Genomic DNA, 18,832 nt, shown 5'->3' with positions numbered 1-18,832 from the left:
CTATTTTTGTATTTACTCGATCCACTATTGTGGAACCAATAAAGGTTATCTGCTATTATAAACATTTATTATATGAATATACTTTTACAGGTGACATGCTGTTTTGGAATACAGTCAGGGAAATGGTAGCAGATTGCATAAACATTGGCATTGACTGTTTGGAAATAATATTATTGAAAGGTGTGGTGAGAAATTGGGTTAATAAAATGTCACTGTTAGTTTCACTTCGTTACAGGTATATCTCAATAAATTTTAATATGGTAGAAAATTCCCGGTTTTCGTTTGCTCTAAGCTATAATAATCAAAATTATACATATATTTCAAAAGACATCATTACATATTTTACACTCTGAGTGTGTATAGTGCATCTCCATGAGTTTCACTTTTTGAATTGAACTACCTAACTAAATTAAGATTTTTACATTATTCTAATTTATTAAGATGTACTTGTATAACGTGACAGAGGATGGTAACAGCGATTCACTGTGTGTGTGTCGTTATAGAGTAACATTAGTGTTGGCCACACAATATACATCTTATATTTAAAATGCAACACTGTCAAAATGACATGTTATGATATCTGAGAAAGGCTTGTCTGGGTTTTATTTTGGTTCATATGAGAAGTGACTTCATGGCAAAGAAAATAATGGAGAAATGTGATTTAAAGTTAAAGGGCATCACAGGGCTCCATAAATAATGTTTTGCCAGTAACTTCACTCATTATTGTGGCTTGTATACAAAATACATATATGGTCTAAATCTAAAGTAATGATAAATTGATCAGTTAATGGAAACAAATGCAGACAGACATGCTTATGTAATATTTGCTTTTTATTATAATTCTGTGGGTGTGAAATTATACATTCACTTAGTGGCCATTAATAGTTCAGAGGTAGTTGACAATAGGATACAATTTATTCTAATGCATATGAACTACTGTAGATCTCACCATTTTTGCTATTCTGGTTGTTGAATAATACCAGTCCAACTATGTTATTTTATTCCTTAAAATGGATGTCACTCAGATGATTTCTCCCCTGAAGAGAAAAAAGAAAGAGGAAGAAAATACCCTTTGTTATTTATTCAATATTTTTACCATACCAACATATAGCCGGATACTTGAGTTAAATATAGACTATGCTTACATTTGATTGGACCAACGCTGAGTGGCTTCATTGGAGCAGAGGTTGAGACAGAGCGTTTTACTCTCCATGTGCAAGGCTTCATAGTGGACCATGGAAGCGTGTGAAAAGCAACAGTATAACATTATAACTAATTGGTTATTATTCAATAATAGACATGGACTTGGAATGCTGTGAATCAAATTAAATACAATATGTTCCTCACCGGAATGCAAGAGAACCTCCTCCGGTCACACAGGCTGAGGCCGCAGTGGAGGTAAATACTTCGATATTCCCCCTGAACCAGGAAGAACAGAGCAGAGAAACGAGCCCGGAGGGATGAGCCACTCTCAACCACGGAGACTTGTTGGCGGTCAGCGGGACATCTGATAAAGACAACAGAAGACCATTGGTTATTATCACGTTTCAATCATGAATCTATATTCATCCCAACTGAGCAGATGCATACTTGTTGTGAATTAGAGAGTATCGCTCGGGGTAATCAGGGTTTGAGGAGTGAGAGGCGAAGCAATCCTCCAAAACAACTGCCAAGCTGGGATCTCTTCTGTCCACAGCGACCCCAACGTACAACGGCGAGCCCACCGGAAGGACGACCGCGCCCGCTGAATAAGGCTCTGTAAAGTTGGAGTTGCGGAAGAGGACCATGGAGGCTCTGGCTTTGTAACCTGAGCCAATAATACCACCGTCCAACCTGTCAAGAAAGAGCACATATTATCATCAATCTATGTCAGAGGCTCTACTCTCGTCATTGGAATTGGAATGGAAATTGCATTTCTGGAGAACAATTGAACTATCTTGAAATGATAAGAATTCAATTTTCATTATCTTGATACAAATGTACTTCAATCTATAATATGACATTTGCCATTGACACTGGCTGGACAAACTATACAACAACTGTGCAACACGGTTTACTTTCCCTTAGCGCTGTTTCAATTATTTATTACAGCAATAATAGTCCGATGCATTAAACAACTACTCACGCAAGGGATGGTCTGATGGCCACGTTCAGCCTGCTGTCTGCGTCCAGGGGATAGGCGCACGAGAAAGGAAGACTCACAGCGGGAGAGAATGATGTGTTGTTCAATGGGTAGATAAATAAACTGTTGGAGTAGATGGCGTGTGTGCGGTTGGTCTGAAAGACAGTTAAGGGTTATCATCAATAGCACTTTCTGTTTAATAGATCCGTGTGATCTGATTTGATCTCGAATGTAATGCAAATGCAGCATAGGAGGGGAAACGGGTGTTATTGGTGTAAAATATTGATTGTATTGTACACTGGCATTGAGAACAGAAGATATTCAGATCTTTACTTCGGACTACTATGACCATCAATGTTCAAGGCCAAAATTTGTTTGTTTCGCCAATACAAAGAAACAGTGGCACCTCGACTTACAAGTGACCCAAACTATGAGGTTTTCGAGATAATCACGCAAACATCTTATTCATCATAAGCAGACTAGTATAGAAGACATTTTTAAATAAATGCGGGCCTAAACTACACGCGTGTGTCAAGGTGTAGTGTTTTTTTTTTTACCGTCAGTGTGTTTCCGCAAGCATCTGCCTGAGCGTCAGCTTCGTACCACACGACATCACCTTGCACCCTGACCCAGGAACAGTTGCGGACTGCCAGGTTGCCAGAGAGCGGGTTATAACCGGCGCGTGTTATGCTCACGGAATCCAGGGCCACTCGGATTTTGTCAGGGCCACAAATAAGATGAGAAGGTCTGAGTGAAGGTTGCGTTTCTAAACAAAATATATAGTATGGGGTCATTAATTTTATTGTGTATGTGTAATTATGCCAAATCTTAATAACAATATATAAAGGCTACCTTCACAAACAACGCTGGCATCCTCCCTGTGTACACAGTTGTGTCTCCCAAATCCACGATGTTGGCAGCTCGTTATTGAAGTTTCATTTCCAAGACAACGGACATCATCCAACCAGATGGGTCCACTGCCCTGTCCAAAGGCTGCACTGTGCAGTGCTGAACGAGCCCTGCCGCAGTCCAACTGTCTACACACCACTTTGGCATTGGTGAGGACCCATATGTCATCACACACAGTCCCCCATTGTCCATTATGGTAGACCTCAACTCTTCCAGAGCAGCGGTTGTCAGAGTTGACCAGCCTCACGGGTGACGCAGCTAACACAACAACATACAGACAAAAGCATTAGCCTGTGAGAACTTACTTACCCTACGGTATAAAAGGTGTTTTTAGATGTTTTAACAACGATGTTCCAAAATGCAAATTTGGCGAAAGTCCACATGATGTCATGAAAATTAATAAAAATCAGGGAAGAAAACTCCAATCATATACTAGATCAGTATCATAATTGTTCACTTTAGTTTTTCTTACCTTCACAAACCACTCCGGCATCCTCATGGTGACCACAGTTGTGCGATCCAATTCCTTGGTGATTGCACTCACCCAGCTTTGATTCACTTCCGGTGCATCTGACATTATCCAACCAAATGGGGCCACTGCCCTGTCCAAAGTGAGCCCTCTGGGGGGCTGCCAGGGCCCTGCCGCAGCCCAACTGTCTGCACACCACTTGCGCGTGCTTCAGGTCCCAGATATCGTCACACACTGTTCCCCACTGTCCACGGTGGAAGATTTCTACTCTGCCAGAGCAGGAGCTGTTTCCTCCATTAGCCAGGCGGACCTCGCCTTCATTTATTGTTGGTGTTGTTGTTGTTGGGCGAGTATGTGTTGTACCACTTGTTGGTGCTATTGTTGAATGAATGTGAACTTCCGTTGTTTCACCGATGACAGGTGTTGTTGGATTACTGTCAACATCTGTCGTTTCTGCCACGATTGTTGTTGGGTCCATTGCAGAACCTTCAGGTTCAGGTGTTGTAAAGTGACTTGTTTCATTAAGCTCTTGAGAACAAAAGAGTTTTGTTAGACTGAATGACTCTGCAAAACATTTACACCAACAGACAATTAAAACTTGATTTTCTTTGTACCTGCACAGTATGCCCAATGACACGTGGGTGGCTTCACAAGTTTGTAGACGTAGTAGGTGGAAGCTGCTGTAGAGCAACGCTTGACATGGATGCTTTTTGAATTAAAACGGCAACAGTCATCACTCCAGGTATTACATACAGCACGCGTGACAATGACATCAGACTGTGTGGGATGAGGTTCTCTTAGTGACATAGTTATATGGGTTCCACACTTGAATCCAGGGACACATCCCTCAGGAACATGTGCGCTGTTTTGTCCCAGGAATAAGCGATACCAACCTTGCCACTCAACATTTTTGTCACACTTTGCAGGTGAGGTAAATCCATTTTGTGTCGAACGCCAGTCATCATCCAGGACGGTGTAGCTCTCACAAGGGTCAGCACATCTTGTCCCGTTATTTCCAATGCAGTCCATACCTGCTGGGCACACTGTGTTTCCACAACTGAACTGGACTGATTGTGAGGAAAGGCCAGATCTAGAGAGTGAGGCAGGCTCGAGGCATTCATGGGAGCCTGGCGTGTTTTGGCAAACCCGAGGTGCCGTGCATGGTGAGTCAGGGAGCGAGCACTCGTCAATGTCCACGCAGCCACTGCCAGGTGCCCATTCATAGCCTTGACTACAACAGGAACCATCGCTACAGACTAAGGTATTGTAACAGCTGAGACCATCGCCAACAAAGCCATCTTTGCAGACACACGAGAAGCCGACAAAGGAGTCGCCTTTTTCGTGTGACTCTTGGCACGTTGCTTTTTCGTGGCACGCATCACAGCTGGAAACAACTGAACCTAAGAAGAGTAACTCATATTTAATAGTGTTTTCCACGAGATTCTGTAAACACACAAATCACTTGACAAAAAGTAATGGCATGGAAAGTTTTGGTGCGATAACTTTAATCAGAGGGTATGATTAACATGAATCTGCATCTTGCTTAGTTCAGAATTACAGTCAGTTGTGGAACTCCAAACAGTTTAGCAGTCAAACAACTTGGAAATGGACCTTAATGTAAAGGTAAATATGGTCCAAAAGTTGAACAAAAATCCAGATCTCAAACCAAAACATGGCGAGACTAAGCCAGCCAAAGGCAAAGTTCAAAGCTTCAATTTTGCATAGTTTCAGGTTTGACTATTGACACCATTTACTAATTTGGACATATAGTACATTAAAATGAACTATGCTGTATTTCAACAATGCATGTGCATTCTTTCAAGGGGTTATGACAGGGCTAGTTCCCAAGATCCCTGGAACAATGTACTGTATTTATTTTTTCTAGATTTTTAATGGGTTAGTTTACTTTGAATGCCTTCCATTCACTGTAACTATGTGTGAGAGGACAATAAAACCAGTGTGAATAATATCAAAACTATACCTGATCCTCTTGCAGTCATGAGCTGCAAAATCAGAAACAATAATTCTCTTCTAAGCATCCCCATCTTGGACTCTACCAAGAAAAAGAAAAGCGATGTAGTTCACACACTGTACAAAAAAAGTTGACTTGATACAAATAATATCTATGCAATCCGGATTTTTTGTTTTAATTGTGCTGTTATGCATAAAAATCATTGCTTCGCTTACCTTGTTACCTTGACAAGGATCCAGGAGCTGGTGGTGATTTAGGTGAGGGAAGAGTGAGGGAATTTATAGGCCAGATTTGCTCTGCAAGAGATCATACCAAACAACCATTTGTCAAAGACACAAATGGTTCATTGACAGCTGATGCTGATATCAATTGGAAATTGTTACATATTAATCAAAACTATTTCCACAAAATAGACGTCAAACAGAACAAACCTAGAGTCAATAAACTTTATGGTAATTAATCAATATGGGGCAGAGTTGAAAAGACACCAGAACGTGATGAATGTAGTTTGTACATTCCCCTATTATTCAATATATGCATGCATCTCAAACAGTTTGTATTTCCCAACAAGCAAATAAATAGTTAAGCTTTTGTATTTAAATACATTTTGAAATTTAATGAATTCCTTTGGCTTTTACTGACCTAACCTAACCCTAACCCAAACCCTGAAAATTTCAAATAACTATATATTTCTGTTAAATAGTACAATAGTATAAAGTATGGGCTGAGAATTTAAAACAAGCTTATTAAAATGATTGTATAGGCGATTGTATTGTAAAATATATGCTGGAATACCACAAAACCAAGAATATATGAAGAAAATAGCAAACTTAATGTAGATATCAAGTTAATAAACATCCAACCCAAATTATTCTGCTTAGATTTCTAGAAATGGTGATAATATTATATATAGTGGGATTATATATTATTATAGTCCAGTTTGATATCTTATATACTGCATTATGATATTACATTATTTTATGTTAAATCCCAACCTAAATAAAATTTTAACAAAAATATAGTCCAACTCTGTTGTTGCAACTGATTTCTCATAATGTGTACCACTTTCTTGAAACATGAATAACTTCATTTTATTTTAATTGTACCTCATATCTTTTACCGATATAGGCTTTCAATCTTTTTTTTCTCTCAATGTAATCGTAAAGGTATATTTTAAAAAGTACAACCTTTCAGAACCGTACAAACCTGGCATCATAGAGTAGTTGCTATTGTGTTTATACAGACATAAACTAAGACGGTGATTTCCTCAATGTCAAAATAATTTGACACCATACATGATAAATAAACACGTTCTGACACTACACATTTTGTTGTGTGGTTATGCAATAGCTTGTCTTAATAATTGACTAAATATTGGCTTAAACTCCCTCTGAAAACATTTTATAAAGTATATGTGAAGTCAATGGTTAACTTGGTGCTTTGTTCTACACGGAGTGCTTATCTGATATTTTCAATGTTTTACGCCGGTAAACTAGTCTTACACATTGCTGAAAGAATGCAACAAAGCAAGCACTTAATTTGGGTACGGTTATGTAATTTGCAATTATCAGTTGAGTTTGAGGCAATCATGGACAAAAGAGGTGACTGCATATGGTGGCAAATCATGATTAATATACATTGTAGCCTATATGTTTGTAGATAATTGCTGAAAACGTGCAAATAGAGAGAAATATGTAATACTCCTTTGTGTAGATAGAACTGTTTTGCGCCGTTTCAGTTTTCCTGATTAAAAAAAAATAATTATTATGACGTATGTGTTATGTATTTCGTGTTATCCAGGCTACTGTAATATGTTGTAACGCAAAGCATATGTATATAAGTAGCAGGACGTATGCGCACAAAATGTCTGTCACGTCGTGTGAGCCACAGGCTGAATAACGTGTGCTGCCGTGTTTTAATGAATGGTTGACTTTCCCTGAAGCGCCTCCGCTATGCGGACCGACAAGGCGACATCAGCAAGTGAGGAGGCGACGACGCGGACGGGCAGCAGGAGCCCAGGGTAGCTTGTGGGCTAGCTTGTCGTGGCGTGCAAATACTCGCGAAGTAGGATATAGTCCATCCACCGTAGAAGGCGGGTATACAGTATTTTCAAACATGCGTAGGTGTAAAAAAAGATGCTAGACTTAGTGGTAATAACATATAAAAAACAACTTATCTGGGGCCTCTTGGACACACATTATAGTTATAATAACTACATGAAATAACAAAGACGCTTGGAGAACTGTATTTGACGTGTACCTTTAGTGTTTAGCAGTCACTTTTCAAAACAGTTGAAGGATTTGGGACCCGTGGGAGCCTTGGCCGTCCACCTCCACCAGGTGGCCTTTGCGCGCCATTGTTAATCAATATCCATGCTGCTCGCTCTGCAAACAAGTCCGGTGAAATGGCGTTAGTAGAGAACATCAGCAGGGGCGTTTTGGCAAGCAATACACAATTTCTCTATGGCAACAGCAACGACCACAGGGCTGCCACGGACCATCTCGGTAAGTGTTTTGCGTAGTGTCTAATCACGCAGCGCTGGGTTCTAATCCAGGCTAACTTCACTAAACTGGCTAACAGTAGCATTACAGCAGCATAAATGAAACCAGTGTGCTACAGTTGTTGAAGTGCATTAGTGCCAGTAGTAAATCTCTACATGGCTACAGTTAGCCAGTTTAGTTAAATTAGCTTGGATTAGAACCCAGTGCTACGTGATTAGACACGCTACGCTAGACAAACTAAAGACACTTACCGATGTGGTCTGTTATTGTCAAACAGAAATGAGGGTCTGTATCCCTTTTATGCCAGAACAGTTTTACAGAGCCACACTGGAGTTTTTAAGATGACACTGTCAATGAAATTGGGACGTTGTGTTAAAAATAAATAAAAACAGAATACAATGATTTGCAAATCATGTTCAACATATATTTGATTGAATACACTACAAAGACAAGATATTTAATGTTCAAACTGATAAACTTTATTGTTTTTAGCAAATAATCATTAACTTAGAATTTTATGGCTGTAACACGTTCCAAAAAAGCTGGGACAGGAGGCAAAAAAGAACACCTGTTTGGAACATCCCACAGGTGACCAGGCTAATTGGGAACAAGTGGGTGCCATGATTGGGTATAAAAGGAGCTTCCCTGAATTGCTCAGTCATTCACAAGCAAAAATGGGGCGAGGTTCACAAAGAGGTGAATCTCGCCCCATTTTTGCGTGAGAAAATAGACGAACAGTTTCAGGACAATGTTCCTCAAAGTACAATTGCAAGGAATTTAAGGATTTTATCATCTACGGTCCGTAATATCATCAAAAGGTTCAGAGAATCTGGAGAAATCACTGCAGGTAAGCGGCAAGGCCGGAAACCAACATTGAATACCCGTGACCTTCGATCCCTCAGGCGGCACTGCATCAAAAACCGACATCAATGTGTAAAGGATATTACCACATGTGCTGAGAAACACTTTAGAAAACCAATGTCAGTAAATACAGTTCGGCGCTACATCCGTAAGTGCAACTTGAAATTCTACTATGCAAAGCGAAAGCCATTTATCAACAACACCCAGAAATGCCGCCGGCTTCTATGGCCCCAAGCTCATCTAAGATGGACCGATGCAAAGTGGAAAAGTGTTCTGTGGTCCAACAAGTCCACATTTCAAATTGTTTTTGGAAATTTTGGACGTCGTGTCCTGCGGGCGAGGAAAAGAACCATCCAGACTGTTATGGACGCGAAGTTCAAAAGCCAGCATCTGTGATGGTATGGGGCTGTGTTAGTGCCAATGGCATGGGTAATTTACGCATCTGTGTAGGCATCATTAATGCTGAAAGGTACATACAGGTTTTGGAGAAACATATGCTGCCATCCAAGCAACGTCTTTTTCATTGACGCCCTTGCTTATTTCAGCAAGACAATGCCAAACCACATTCTGCACATGTTACACCAGCGTGGCTTCGTAGTAAAAGAGTGCGGGTACTAGACTGACCTGCCTGCAGTCCAGAACTGTCTCCCATTGAAAATGCGTGGCGCATTATGAAGCGTAAAATATGACAACGGAGACCCGGACTGTTGAACAGCTGAAGCTGTACATCTAGCAGGAATGGGAAATAATTTTTCAGCAAGATCTGAAATTGCACATTCATAGTTTATGTAGTTATCTTTATTTTATTTGATGTTAATATGGCGGCACGGTGACTCACTGGTTAGCACATCTGCCTCACAGTTCTGAGGATCCGGGTTCAAATCCGGCCTCGCCTGTGTGGAGTTTGAATGTGAGGCGGCACTGCTAATGTTTTCGTCACGGGATATTCTTTGTGATGTCCCAGATGGAGAGAAGAGAATAATCTTCTCCGCTGTCCTCACCACTCTCCTCATATTGATCCTACTGTAGAATGTGGTAAGGATGGGTGGGGGCAAGTGAGCTCTCCTCATCTTCCGCAAGAAGTACATGCATTGGTGTGCCCTCTTGATCAATGATGTGATGTTTACAGAATAGACCTCATTTATCAAAGAATGAACAGAACAGGTTCTAATTTAATTCATAGGATTGTAATTTTAAATGTGTAGTACAAAAGAAATCTGTATTTATCAAATGTGTGGACACCTGTTGTATGCACACCAGTAAGTAATGTGTGCTGTTCCATCCCACCTGTACTGAACTGCCACGCTTGTGCATGTTTAGCCTCATTTGCATTGACATACGCCTCCATATTGAGCATTTAAGGTAGCACCAATCCCTTTAAGAATGGATCGACTACTTCCCTCTCCAAAATCATCGCAAAGAGGGCATCCATCCATCCATTTTCTGAGCCGCTAATCCTCACAAGGGTCGCGGGAGTGCTGGAACATATCCCAGCTATCATCGGGCATGAGGCGGGATACACCCTGAACTGGTTGCCAGCCAATCGCAGGGCACACCTAAACAACCATTCGCACTCACATTCACACCTACGGGCAATTTGGAGTCTTCAATCAACCTACCATGCATGTTTTTGGGATGTTGAGGTACTTGTGGAAAGAAACCCAATAAATACTGGTTGGAACAATTAATAAAATGTAGGTGTTACAGCGTGTTGCTGTATGGGAACTGGATGTAAATTAAAATATAAAATATTGCCTCGGTCCGGCCCTGGTGTTGCTGATGAGAAGTGGGCCGTGCCAGGGCTGGCTCTTCCTGAAGTCGTTTATTTCCAATTAATGCAAAATATCCACACTGATTTTCTTTAGCCGTATTGATTTGTACAGTGGCAAACACTCAGCTACACTGGTTCAATGTAAACACGTTAAGAATGACATTTCATTAGCTTAAATAAAAGCAATTACCGTGAAGGTACAACCAATTCAGATACATTTGTAAGAGCAAAACTATCAACCTCGTTTTCTTTATCAATCTCAGTGAGACCTACTGAAAGAGCTACAAACTGATTTCAGAGCTATTGAGACATGACAATATTATTATGTCCATGAAAACATTTAGCATTGCTTTTTCAGAGTAGCAGCCTTCAATTGGTTTTGTTTCAATAAAGACCACAAGACATTTTTTTTTTCTGCTCATTTATTTTCACTATGATTTGCTGATGATTATTAGTCAGAGATTATCATTTACAAAAGTAATGGAATTTTGTGATCAATGATCTTGCTGTCACAGCACAGTGGGATTTGTGCTGAACACATCTGCCTCACAGTCAGGAGATCTGGGTCCAATCTCTGTTGAAACTTCTCTGTGTGGAGTTTGCATGTTGTTCCCATTCTTGAGTTGATCTTCTCTGGATTCTCCATTTTCTTCCCATATCCCAAAATCATACTTCTGAGGTTAATTAATTATTCTAAATTGCCCATAATGAAAGTGTGAATGATTGTTGTTCTACATGTGAGATGTGTTGGACTGCTGGACATTCGAGAGTTTACCCCACCTCTCACCCGAAGTCAGCTGGGATAGGCTCACTGTCTTTTACTACTTTATAATCACAAAGTAAGGTATGTCATTTTTTTTTTTTTAAACTGGATGTCACTCGGACGATTTATCCCCTGAAGATGAAAAGGCAAGAGGGAGAAAGGGCCTTTGCTATTAATTCAACATTTTTTCAACATATAGCCTGCTACCAGACTGAGTATGCTTACAAGTGATTGGGCCAAGGGTGAGTGACTTCATTAGGGCAGAGTTTGAGACAGAGCGGTGTGCTCTCCTTGCGCAAGGCTACATGGTGGCAGCATGAAAAACAATAACAGAACATTATAACTTATTGGTGAATAAGCAATAATAGACATGGACTTGGAATGCTGTGAATCAAATTAAATACAATATGTTCCTCACCGGAATGCAAGAGAACCTCCTCCGGTCACACAGGCTGAGGCCGCAGTGGAGGTAAATACTTCGATATTCCCCCTGAACCAGGAAGAACAGAGCAGAGAAACGAGCCCGGAGGGATGAGCCACTCTCAACCACAGGAGACTTGTTGGCGGTCAGCGGGACATCTGATAAAGACAACAGAAGACCATTGGTTATTATCACGTTTCAATCATGAATCTATATTCATCCCAACTGAGCAGATGCATACTTGTTGTGAATTAGAGAGTATCGCTCGGGGTAATCAGGGTTTGAGGAGTGAGAGGCGAAGCAATCCTCCAAAACAACTGCCAAGCTGGGATCTCTTCTGTCCACAGCGACCCCAACGTACAACGGCGAGCCCACCGGAAGGACGACCGCGCCCGCTGAATAAGGCTCTGTAAAGTTGGAGTTGCGGAAGAGGACCATGGAGGCTCTGGCTTTGTAACCTGAGCCAATAATACCACCGTCCAACCTGTCAAGAAAGAGCACATATTATCATCAATCTATGTCAGAGGCTCTACTCTCGTCATTGGAATTGGAATGGAAATTGCATTTCTGGAGAACAATTGAACTATCTTGAAATGATAAGAATTCAATTTTCATTATCTTGATACAAATGTACTTCAATCTATAATATGACATTTGCCATTGACACTGGCTGGACAAACTATACAACAACTGTGCAACACGGTTTACTTTCCCTTAGCGCTGTTTCAATTATTTATTACAGCAATAATAGTCCGATGCATTAAACAACTACTCACGCAAGGGATGGTCTGATGGCCACGTTCAGCCTGCTGTCTGCGTCCAGGGGATAGGCGCACGAGAAAGGAAGACTCACAGCGGGAGAGAATGATGTGTTGTTCAATGGGTAGATAAATAAACTGTTGGAGTAGATGGCGTGTGTGCGGTTGGTCTGAAAGACAGTTAAGGGTTATCATCAATAGCACTTTCTGTTTAATAGATCCGTGTGATCTGATTTGATCTCGAATGTAATGCAAATGCAGCATAGGAGGGGAGACGGGTGTTATTGGTGTAAAATATTGATTGTATTGTACACTGGCATTGAGAACAGAAGATATTCAGATCTTTACTTCGGACTACTATGACCATCAATGTTCAAGGCCAAAATTTGTTTGTTTCGCCAATACAAAGAAACAGTGGCACCTCGACTTACAAGTGACCCAAACTATGAGGTTTTCGAGATAATCACGCAAACATCTTATTCATCATAAGCAGACTAGTATAGAAGACATTTTTAAATAAATGCGGGCCTAAACTACACGCGTGTGTCAAGGTGTAGTGTTTTTTTTTTACCGTCAGTGTGTTTCCGCAAGCATCTGCCTGAGCGTCAGCTTCGTACCACACGACATCACCTTGCACCCTGACCCAGGAACAGTTGCGGACTGCCAGGTTGCCAGAGAGCGGGTTATAACCGGCGCGTGTTATGCTCACGGAATCCAGGGCCACTCGGATTTTGTCAGGGCCACAAATAAGATGAGAAGGTCTGAGTGAAGGTTGCGTTTCTAAACAAAATATATAGTATGGGGTCATTAATTTTATTGTGTATGTGTAATTATGCCAAATCTTAATAACAATATATAAAGGCTACCTTCACAAACAACGCTGGCATCCTCCCTGTGTACACAGTTGTGTCTCCCAAATCCACGATGTTGGCAGCTCGTTATTGAAGTTTCATTTCCAAGACAACGGACATCATCCAACCAGATGGGTCCACTGCCCTGTCCAAAGGCTGCACTGTGCAGTGCTGAACGAGCCCTGCCGCAGTCCAACTGTCTACACACCACTTTGGCATTGGTGAGGACCCATATGTCATCACACACAGTCCCCCATTGTCCATTATGGTAGACCTCAACTCTTCCAGAGCAGCGGTTGTCAGAGTTGACCAGCCTCACGGGTGACGCAGCTAACACAACAACATACAGACAAAAGCATTAGCCTGTGAGAACTTACTTACCCTACGGTATAAAAGGTGTTTTTAGATGTTTTAACAACGATGTTCCAAAATGCAAATTTGGCGAAAGTCCACATGATGTCATGAAAATTAATAAAAATCAGGGAAGAAAACTCCAATCATATACTAGATCAGTATCATAATTGTTCACTTTAGTTTTTCTTACCTTCACAAACCACTCCGGCATCCTCATGGTGACCACAGTTGTGCGATCCAATTCCTTGGTGATTGCACTCACCCAGCTTTGATTCACTTCCGGTGCATCTGACATTATCCAACCAAATGGGGCCACTGCCCTGTCCAAAGTGAGCCCTCTGGGGGGCTGCCAGGGCCCTGCCGCAGCCCAACTGTCTGCACACCACTTGCGCGTGCTTCAGGTCCCAGATATCGTCACACACTGTTCCCCACTGTCCACGGTGGAAGATTTCTACTCTGCCAGAGCAGGAGCTGTTTCCTCCATTAGCCAGGCGGACCTCGCCTTCATTTATTGTGGGTGCTGATGTTAGTGGGGTATGGTAATTCTCTGTCGTTTCAATGTTGCCAGTTGCTGAAGGGGTTGAAGTAATTTCAGGTTCCGGTGTTGAATAACGAGTTTCATTAAACTCTGAAAGAGAAGTTTTTTGACATAAGTTTTGTTTTTTGTTCAAAAATAGATGTTTTCACATTTACATCAACAGGAACAAGATTTTACACTATACTGGCTATATTTGTGTTGAAATTGTTTCAAATGGAACAATACCTGCACAGTAAGCAAGACGGCATGTAGATGGCTTCACAAGTTTGTACACGTAGTAGCTGGTAGCGGCTGTAGAGCAAAGCTTAACATGGATATTGTGTGATGTAAACTGGCAGCAGTCTCCGTTCCAAGCATTACACACAGTACGAGTTGCAATTACATTAGACTGTGTAGGATGAGGTTGCGTTATCCACAAAGGTGCATGGGTTCCACACATGTTTTCCTCGATACATCTCTCAGGAATATGTGCACTGTTGTCTCCCAGAAACAGGCGATACCAGCCTCGCCACTCGATATTTCGGTCACATTTTGCTTGGTTGGAATTAGCATATCTAAACTGTGTCGAACGCCAGTCATCATCCAGGACGGTGTAGCTCTCACAAGGGTCAGCACATCTTGTCCCGTTATTTCCAATGCAGTCCATACCTGCTGGGCACACTGTGTTTCCACAACTGAACTGGACTGATTGTGAGGAAAGGCCAGATCTAGAGAGTGAGGCAGGCTCGAGGCATTCATGGGAGCCTGGCGTGTTTTGGCAAACCCGAGGTGCCGTGCATGGTGAGTCAGGGAGCGAGCACTCGTCAATGTCCACGCAGCCACTGCCAGGTGCCCATTCATAGCCTTGACTACAACAGGAACCATCGCTACAGACTAAGGTATTGTAACAGCTGAGACCATCGCCAACAAAGCCATCTTTGCAGACACACGAGAAGCCGACAAAGGAGTCGCCTCTTTCGTGTGACTCTTGGCACGTTGCTTTTTCGTGGCACGCATCACAGCTGGAAACAACTGAACCTAAGAAGAAAAAAAACATCTTTTAATTGCATGCTGACTCAAAGTTGTCAGACTTTTTTTTAAAGCACGATAATGAATATGACACCGCATTGTGTTCAGCAAGTTTTAGCCCGCTTCCATTTTTAAATTTCATTTTCTATTTGCATTTCTTATTTTGCAGATTTTCACCATTAAACCAAGCAAAATATCAAAACGCAAGTTGTAAATGGCAAATAGGCTACTTTTAGGTGTATTACCTCGCTGTCACAAAGCTTTAATCACATAGAATTGGGATGAAGTTCTTAGGGGAAAATTAGTCCTGAATCTCAAGACAATCTCCATGACAGACCAAAGGTCAATGTTCTTTGTTTTCCATGGTTTCATTATATTTATCTTTGAATGTTTGCTTCAGAAAGAAGAAACAGATCTGATATTTTGAATCAAATTGGAACGAGATTTGTGCATGCGTCACTGCATTTCATCCTAGTCTTGGAACTGTGTGTTCGTTTGTACTTAGTTTTCACAGTTTGATGACTGCACAATGACTGTCAGGTGGTACCGATCAAATAAAGTGAAACACACAACTGCCTTTCAAAGGTAAAAAAAAGAATGACACCTTATTTTTAAAATAGCTTTCTTCCTTGGACCAGGTATAACACTTTTCAAGTTTCTTGAAAATCAGTAAAGTATAATATTTTAACTCATTATAAATGTAACATTATCATATCATGGATATTCATATTTTTCAATGGAACATGTAAAACGCTGTTGAGCATATATCCACCCATTTAGTATGTCCATGGTCCGGAGAAGTAGAAGAAAATTGAAATATAATGTGTTTGTGTGTGTGTGCGTGTGTGTGTGTGTGTGTGCGTGTATCTATATATATTTGTATTTTTTAGGTGCCTTCTCACAATATTACATTTCTTTGACCTCAGTGTTTTTGGTTATTGCCCTATTTTTCTTTGTCTGTAGAGTTATTGAATGATGTCCAATCAGTTAGAATTAACCCAGGCAACTCCAAAGAACTTCGATTGGCTGGCAACCAGTCCATGATGCACCCTGCCTCTCACCCAAAGTCAGCTGGGATAGGCGCCAGCACACCCGTAACCGTAATGAGGATAGAAAATCAATGGATGGACTCCAAAGGATAAATAATGCCATAAATAGACAAAGAAGAGAAATGGAAGTGCTTGAGTTTTGCTTTGTCAATATAGAGAATGGGTATTTTTAGCGGCGGCACGGTGGACGACTGGTTAGAGCATCTGCCTCACAATTCTGAGGACCTGGGTTCAATCCCCGGCCCCGCCTGTGTGGAGTTTGCATGTTATACCCGTGCCTGCGTGGGTTTTCTCCGGGCGCTCCGGTTTCCTCCCACATCCCAGAAACATGCACGTTAATTGAAAACTCTAAATTGCCCGTAGGTGTGAATGTGAGTGCGAATGGTTGTTTGTTTGTATGTGCCCTGCGATTGGCTGGCAACCAGTTCAGGGTGTACCCCGCCTCCTGCCCGATGATAGCTCGGATAGGCTCCAGCACGCCCGCGACCTTCGTGAGGAGAAACGGCTCAGAAAATGGATGGCTGGATGGGTATTTTTAGCAAATTATACACTTAAATTATTTTACGATATGGCTGCAGCATAAAGGCTAGAGGAAACTGTTTCAATTAACTTTTGGTGCATCTTTATTAATCCCCCAAAATGTTTGCATTTTGAATTATTTCCATTTTTTTGTGTGAACATAAAAATACAGAAATGTTAACTTTGTTTATGTGCAATCTGAGGGTATAATAAAGATAAACATACTCAATGTTTCAAATGTAGCCACATATTTTTTGGGTGTTGGCTGTTTGGATATGACTATGTAGTACAAAGAAAAAAATAATATTTCAACACTAAACTGTGATTTTACAATTTCCTGCCCTAAAAAGTCCAACACAAAGGGGTAGGTGTAATGGTATACCTGAGATTATTCCAGTGTTGAGCAGCAGGATTAGGAGCAAGAACGCCCCTTCAGACATCCCCATAATGGACCACACACAGAACTTACTGAAAGGCAATTGTCAAGAAAGTTAAACAGGGTGCAAATGTACAATACTAACATCTTTTAAAATTCTTCAGAAAAAGAATGGTTGTCTTTGAGTTACCTTGAAAGAGAAGGAAGTCCAGGAGTTGTTGAGAATGTTGCAAGTGAAGAGAGTGTCGCGTATTTATACTGTAGACCAGTTTTGGGTGTCAAAAGATCATACAAAGCAATCATTTGTCAAACACAAAAACAGGTCCATGAGAGCATGATGAATGAGAATTGGTAAATATGACAGAGAAAGAACATTCAAACAGAATTGGCACACAAAGCTCAGAGCCAACACACATTACAGAAATTCAATGTAGGACAAGAGATTAAAAAATAAAAATACAGTGTTCCCTCGTTTTTAGCTGTTAATGGGGCCCAGAACCCCGCGCGAAAGGTGAAAAACCGCAAAGTAGGATTTGATGCATCAAATGCTAGTTGTTTTGTAACCCAATAAGATCCTCTGAGTAGATCAGTCTTCAATTAATAGATACAGTACACTGAAAAATCATTTGGTATGGATGAACTTGACTGGCCTGCACAGACTCCTGACCTCAACCCAATAGAACACCTTTGGGATGAATAAGACCGGAGACTGAGAGCCAGGCCTTCTCGTCCAAAATCAGTGTGTGACCTCAGAAATATGATCCTGGAAAAATGGAGAAAAAATTCCCATAAACTCGCTCTAAAACCTGGTTGAAAGCCTTCCCATAAGAGTTGAAGCTGTTACAGCTGCAAAGGGTACATTAAACCATATCACTTAAAATCATATGTGAGTCAAGGAAGGTGAGCGAATACATTTGGCAATATAGTGTGTGTGTGTGTGTGTGTGTACCTATGTGTATGTACACACACACAGACACACACGCACACACACTTAGAACCATGACAATCAGGTAGTTATGGTCGTTAGCACAAGCAAAGCCAGAGAATTTTTCAGAAAATGCCTTCAATTATGTGCTCAATAAGGTTGGTTAAGCATGAAAAATCTATATTCATATCCAAACTGAAGTCATACATGTGTGGAGTGATTTTTTTTTCATGTGTGGTTGGTTTGCAATGACCTTCTTTGTCTGTGATAACATCGCTGATAAGTGAAAGTGTTTGAGCAAGCATACTCATACAAAATGTCCTTAGAAATTAAATTACTTACTAATAATGTGTTCTTTGTGTTTTTGTGAATGTGACAACATCCTCGATTTCAAAGGTTTGCTTTGAAGCATACCTTCAGTTTCAGTTAACCCAATTAATACTTACTGGAATGGAATATCATCTTGGAATAAATCAATCATTTACTTCAGATGAATCAGTCTTTTTTGACACATTACTGGAAGGAGTACAATGCTCCTCGTTCATAATGATTAGGAGTGGCGACCATACCTCCCCAAAAGTACATATCGGCACAATGAGAATTTTTGGTGTTTGCTGCTAATAATATGGATTCATAGGCAGCTCCCTCTGTCTATATATATATAT

At 40.9% G+C, this 18,832-nt stretch overlaps 2 protein-coding genes across 2 annotated transcripts; both read right to left on the bottom strand.

Moving 5' to 3' along the window:
• Positions 1 to 1,017: 1,017 nt before the first annotated feature.
• On the bottom strand, positions 1,018 to 7,829 carry LOC133403712 (uromodulin-like). Its single transcript, XM_061678889.1, has 10 exons — positions 7,803 to 7,829; positions 4,343 to 4,943; positions 3,504 to 3,815; positions 2,975 to 3,289; positions 2,680 to 2,888; positions 2,126 to 2,277; positions 1,591 to 1,833; positions 1,348 to 1,507; positions 1,146 to 1,221; positions 1,018 to 1,037 (listed from the first exon to the last, which is right to left on the bottom strand). The coding sequence occupies exons 1-10, from the start codon at positions 7,827 to 7,829 to the stop codon at positions 1,018 to 1,020; spliced, it is 2,115 nt and encodes a 704-aa protein (XP_061534873.1).
• Positions 7,830 to 10,899: 3,070 nt separating this feature from the next.
• LOC133403711 (uromodulin) lies at positions 10,900 to 17,312 on the bottom strand. Its single transcript, XM_061678888.1, is given in 10 exon segments — positions 10,900 to 10,905; positions 11,787 to 11,918; positions 11,920 to 11,947; positions 12,031 to 12,273; positions 12,566 to 12,717; positions 13,119 to 13,327; positions 13,414 to 13,728; positions 13,943 to 14,323; positions 14,516 to 15,307; positions 17,249 to 17,312. Coding segments are annotated over 10 exon segments (2,322 nt in total).
• Between the last annotated feature and the right edge of the window lie 1,520 nt (positions 17,313 to 18,832).

The sequence above is a fragment of the Phycodurus eques genome, chromosome 6 (genome assembly GCF_024500275.1).
Source record: "Phycodurus eques isolate BA_2022a chromosome 6, UOR_Pequ_1.1, whole genome shotgun sequence".
In the NCBI taxonomy this organism is placed as follows: domain Eukaryota; kingdom Metazoa; phylum Chordata; class Actinopteri; order Syngnathiformes; family Syngnathidae; genus Phycodurus; species Phycodurus eques.
This window is presented reverse-complemented; position numbering and strand designations above follow the sequence as displayed.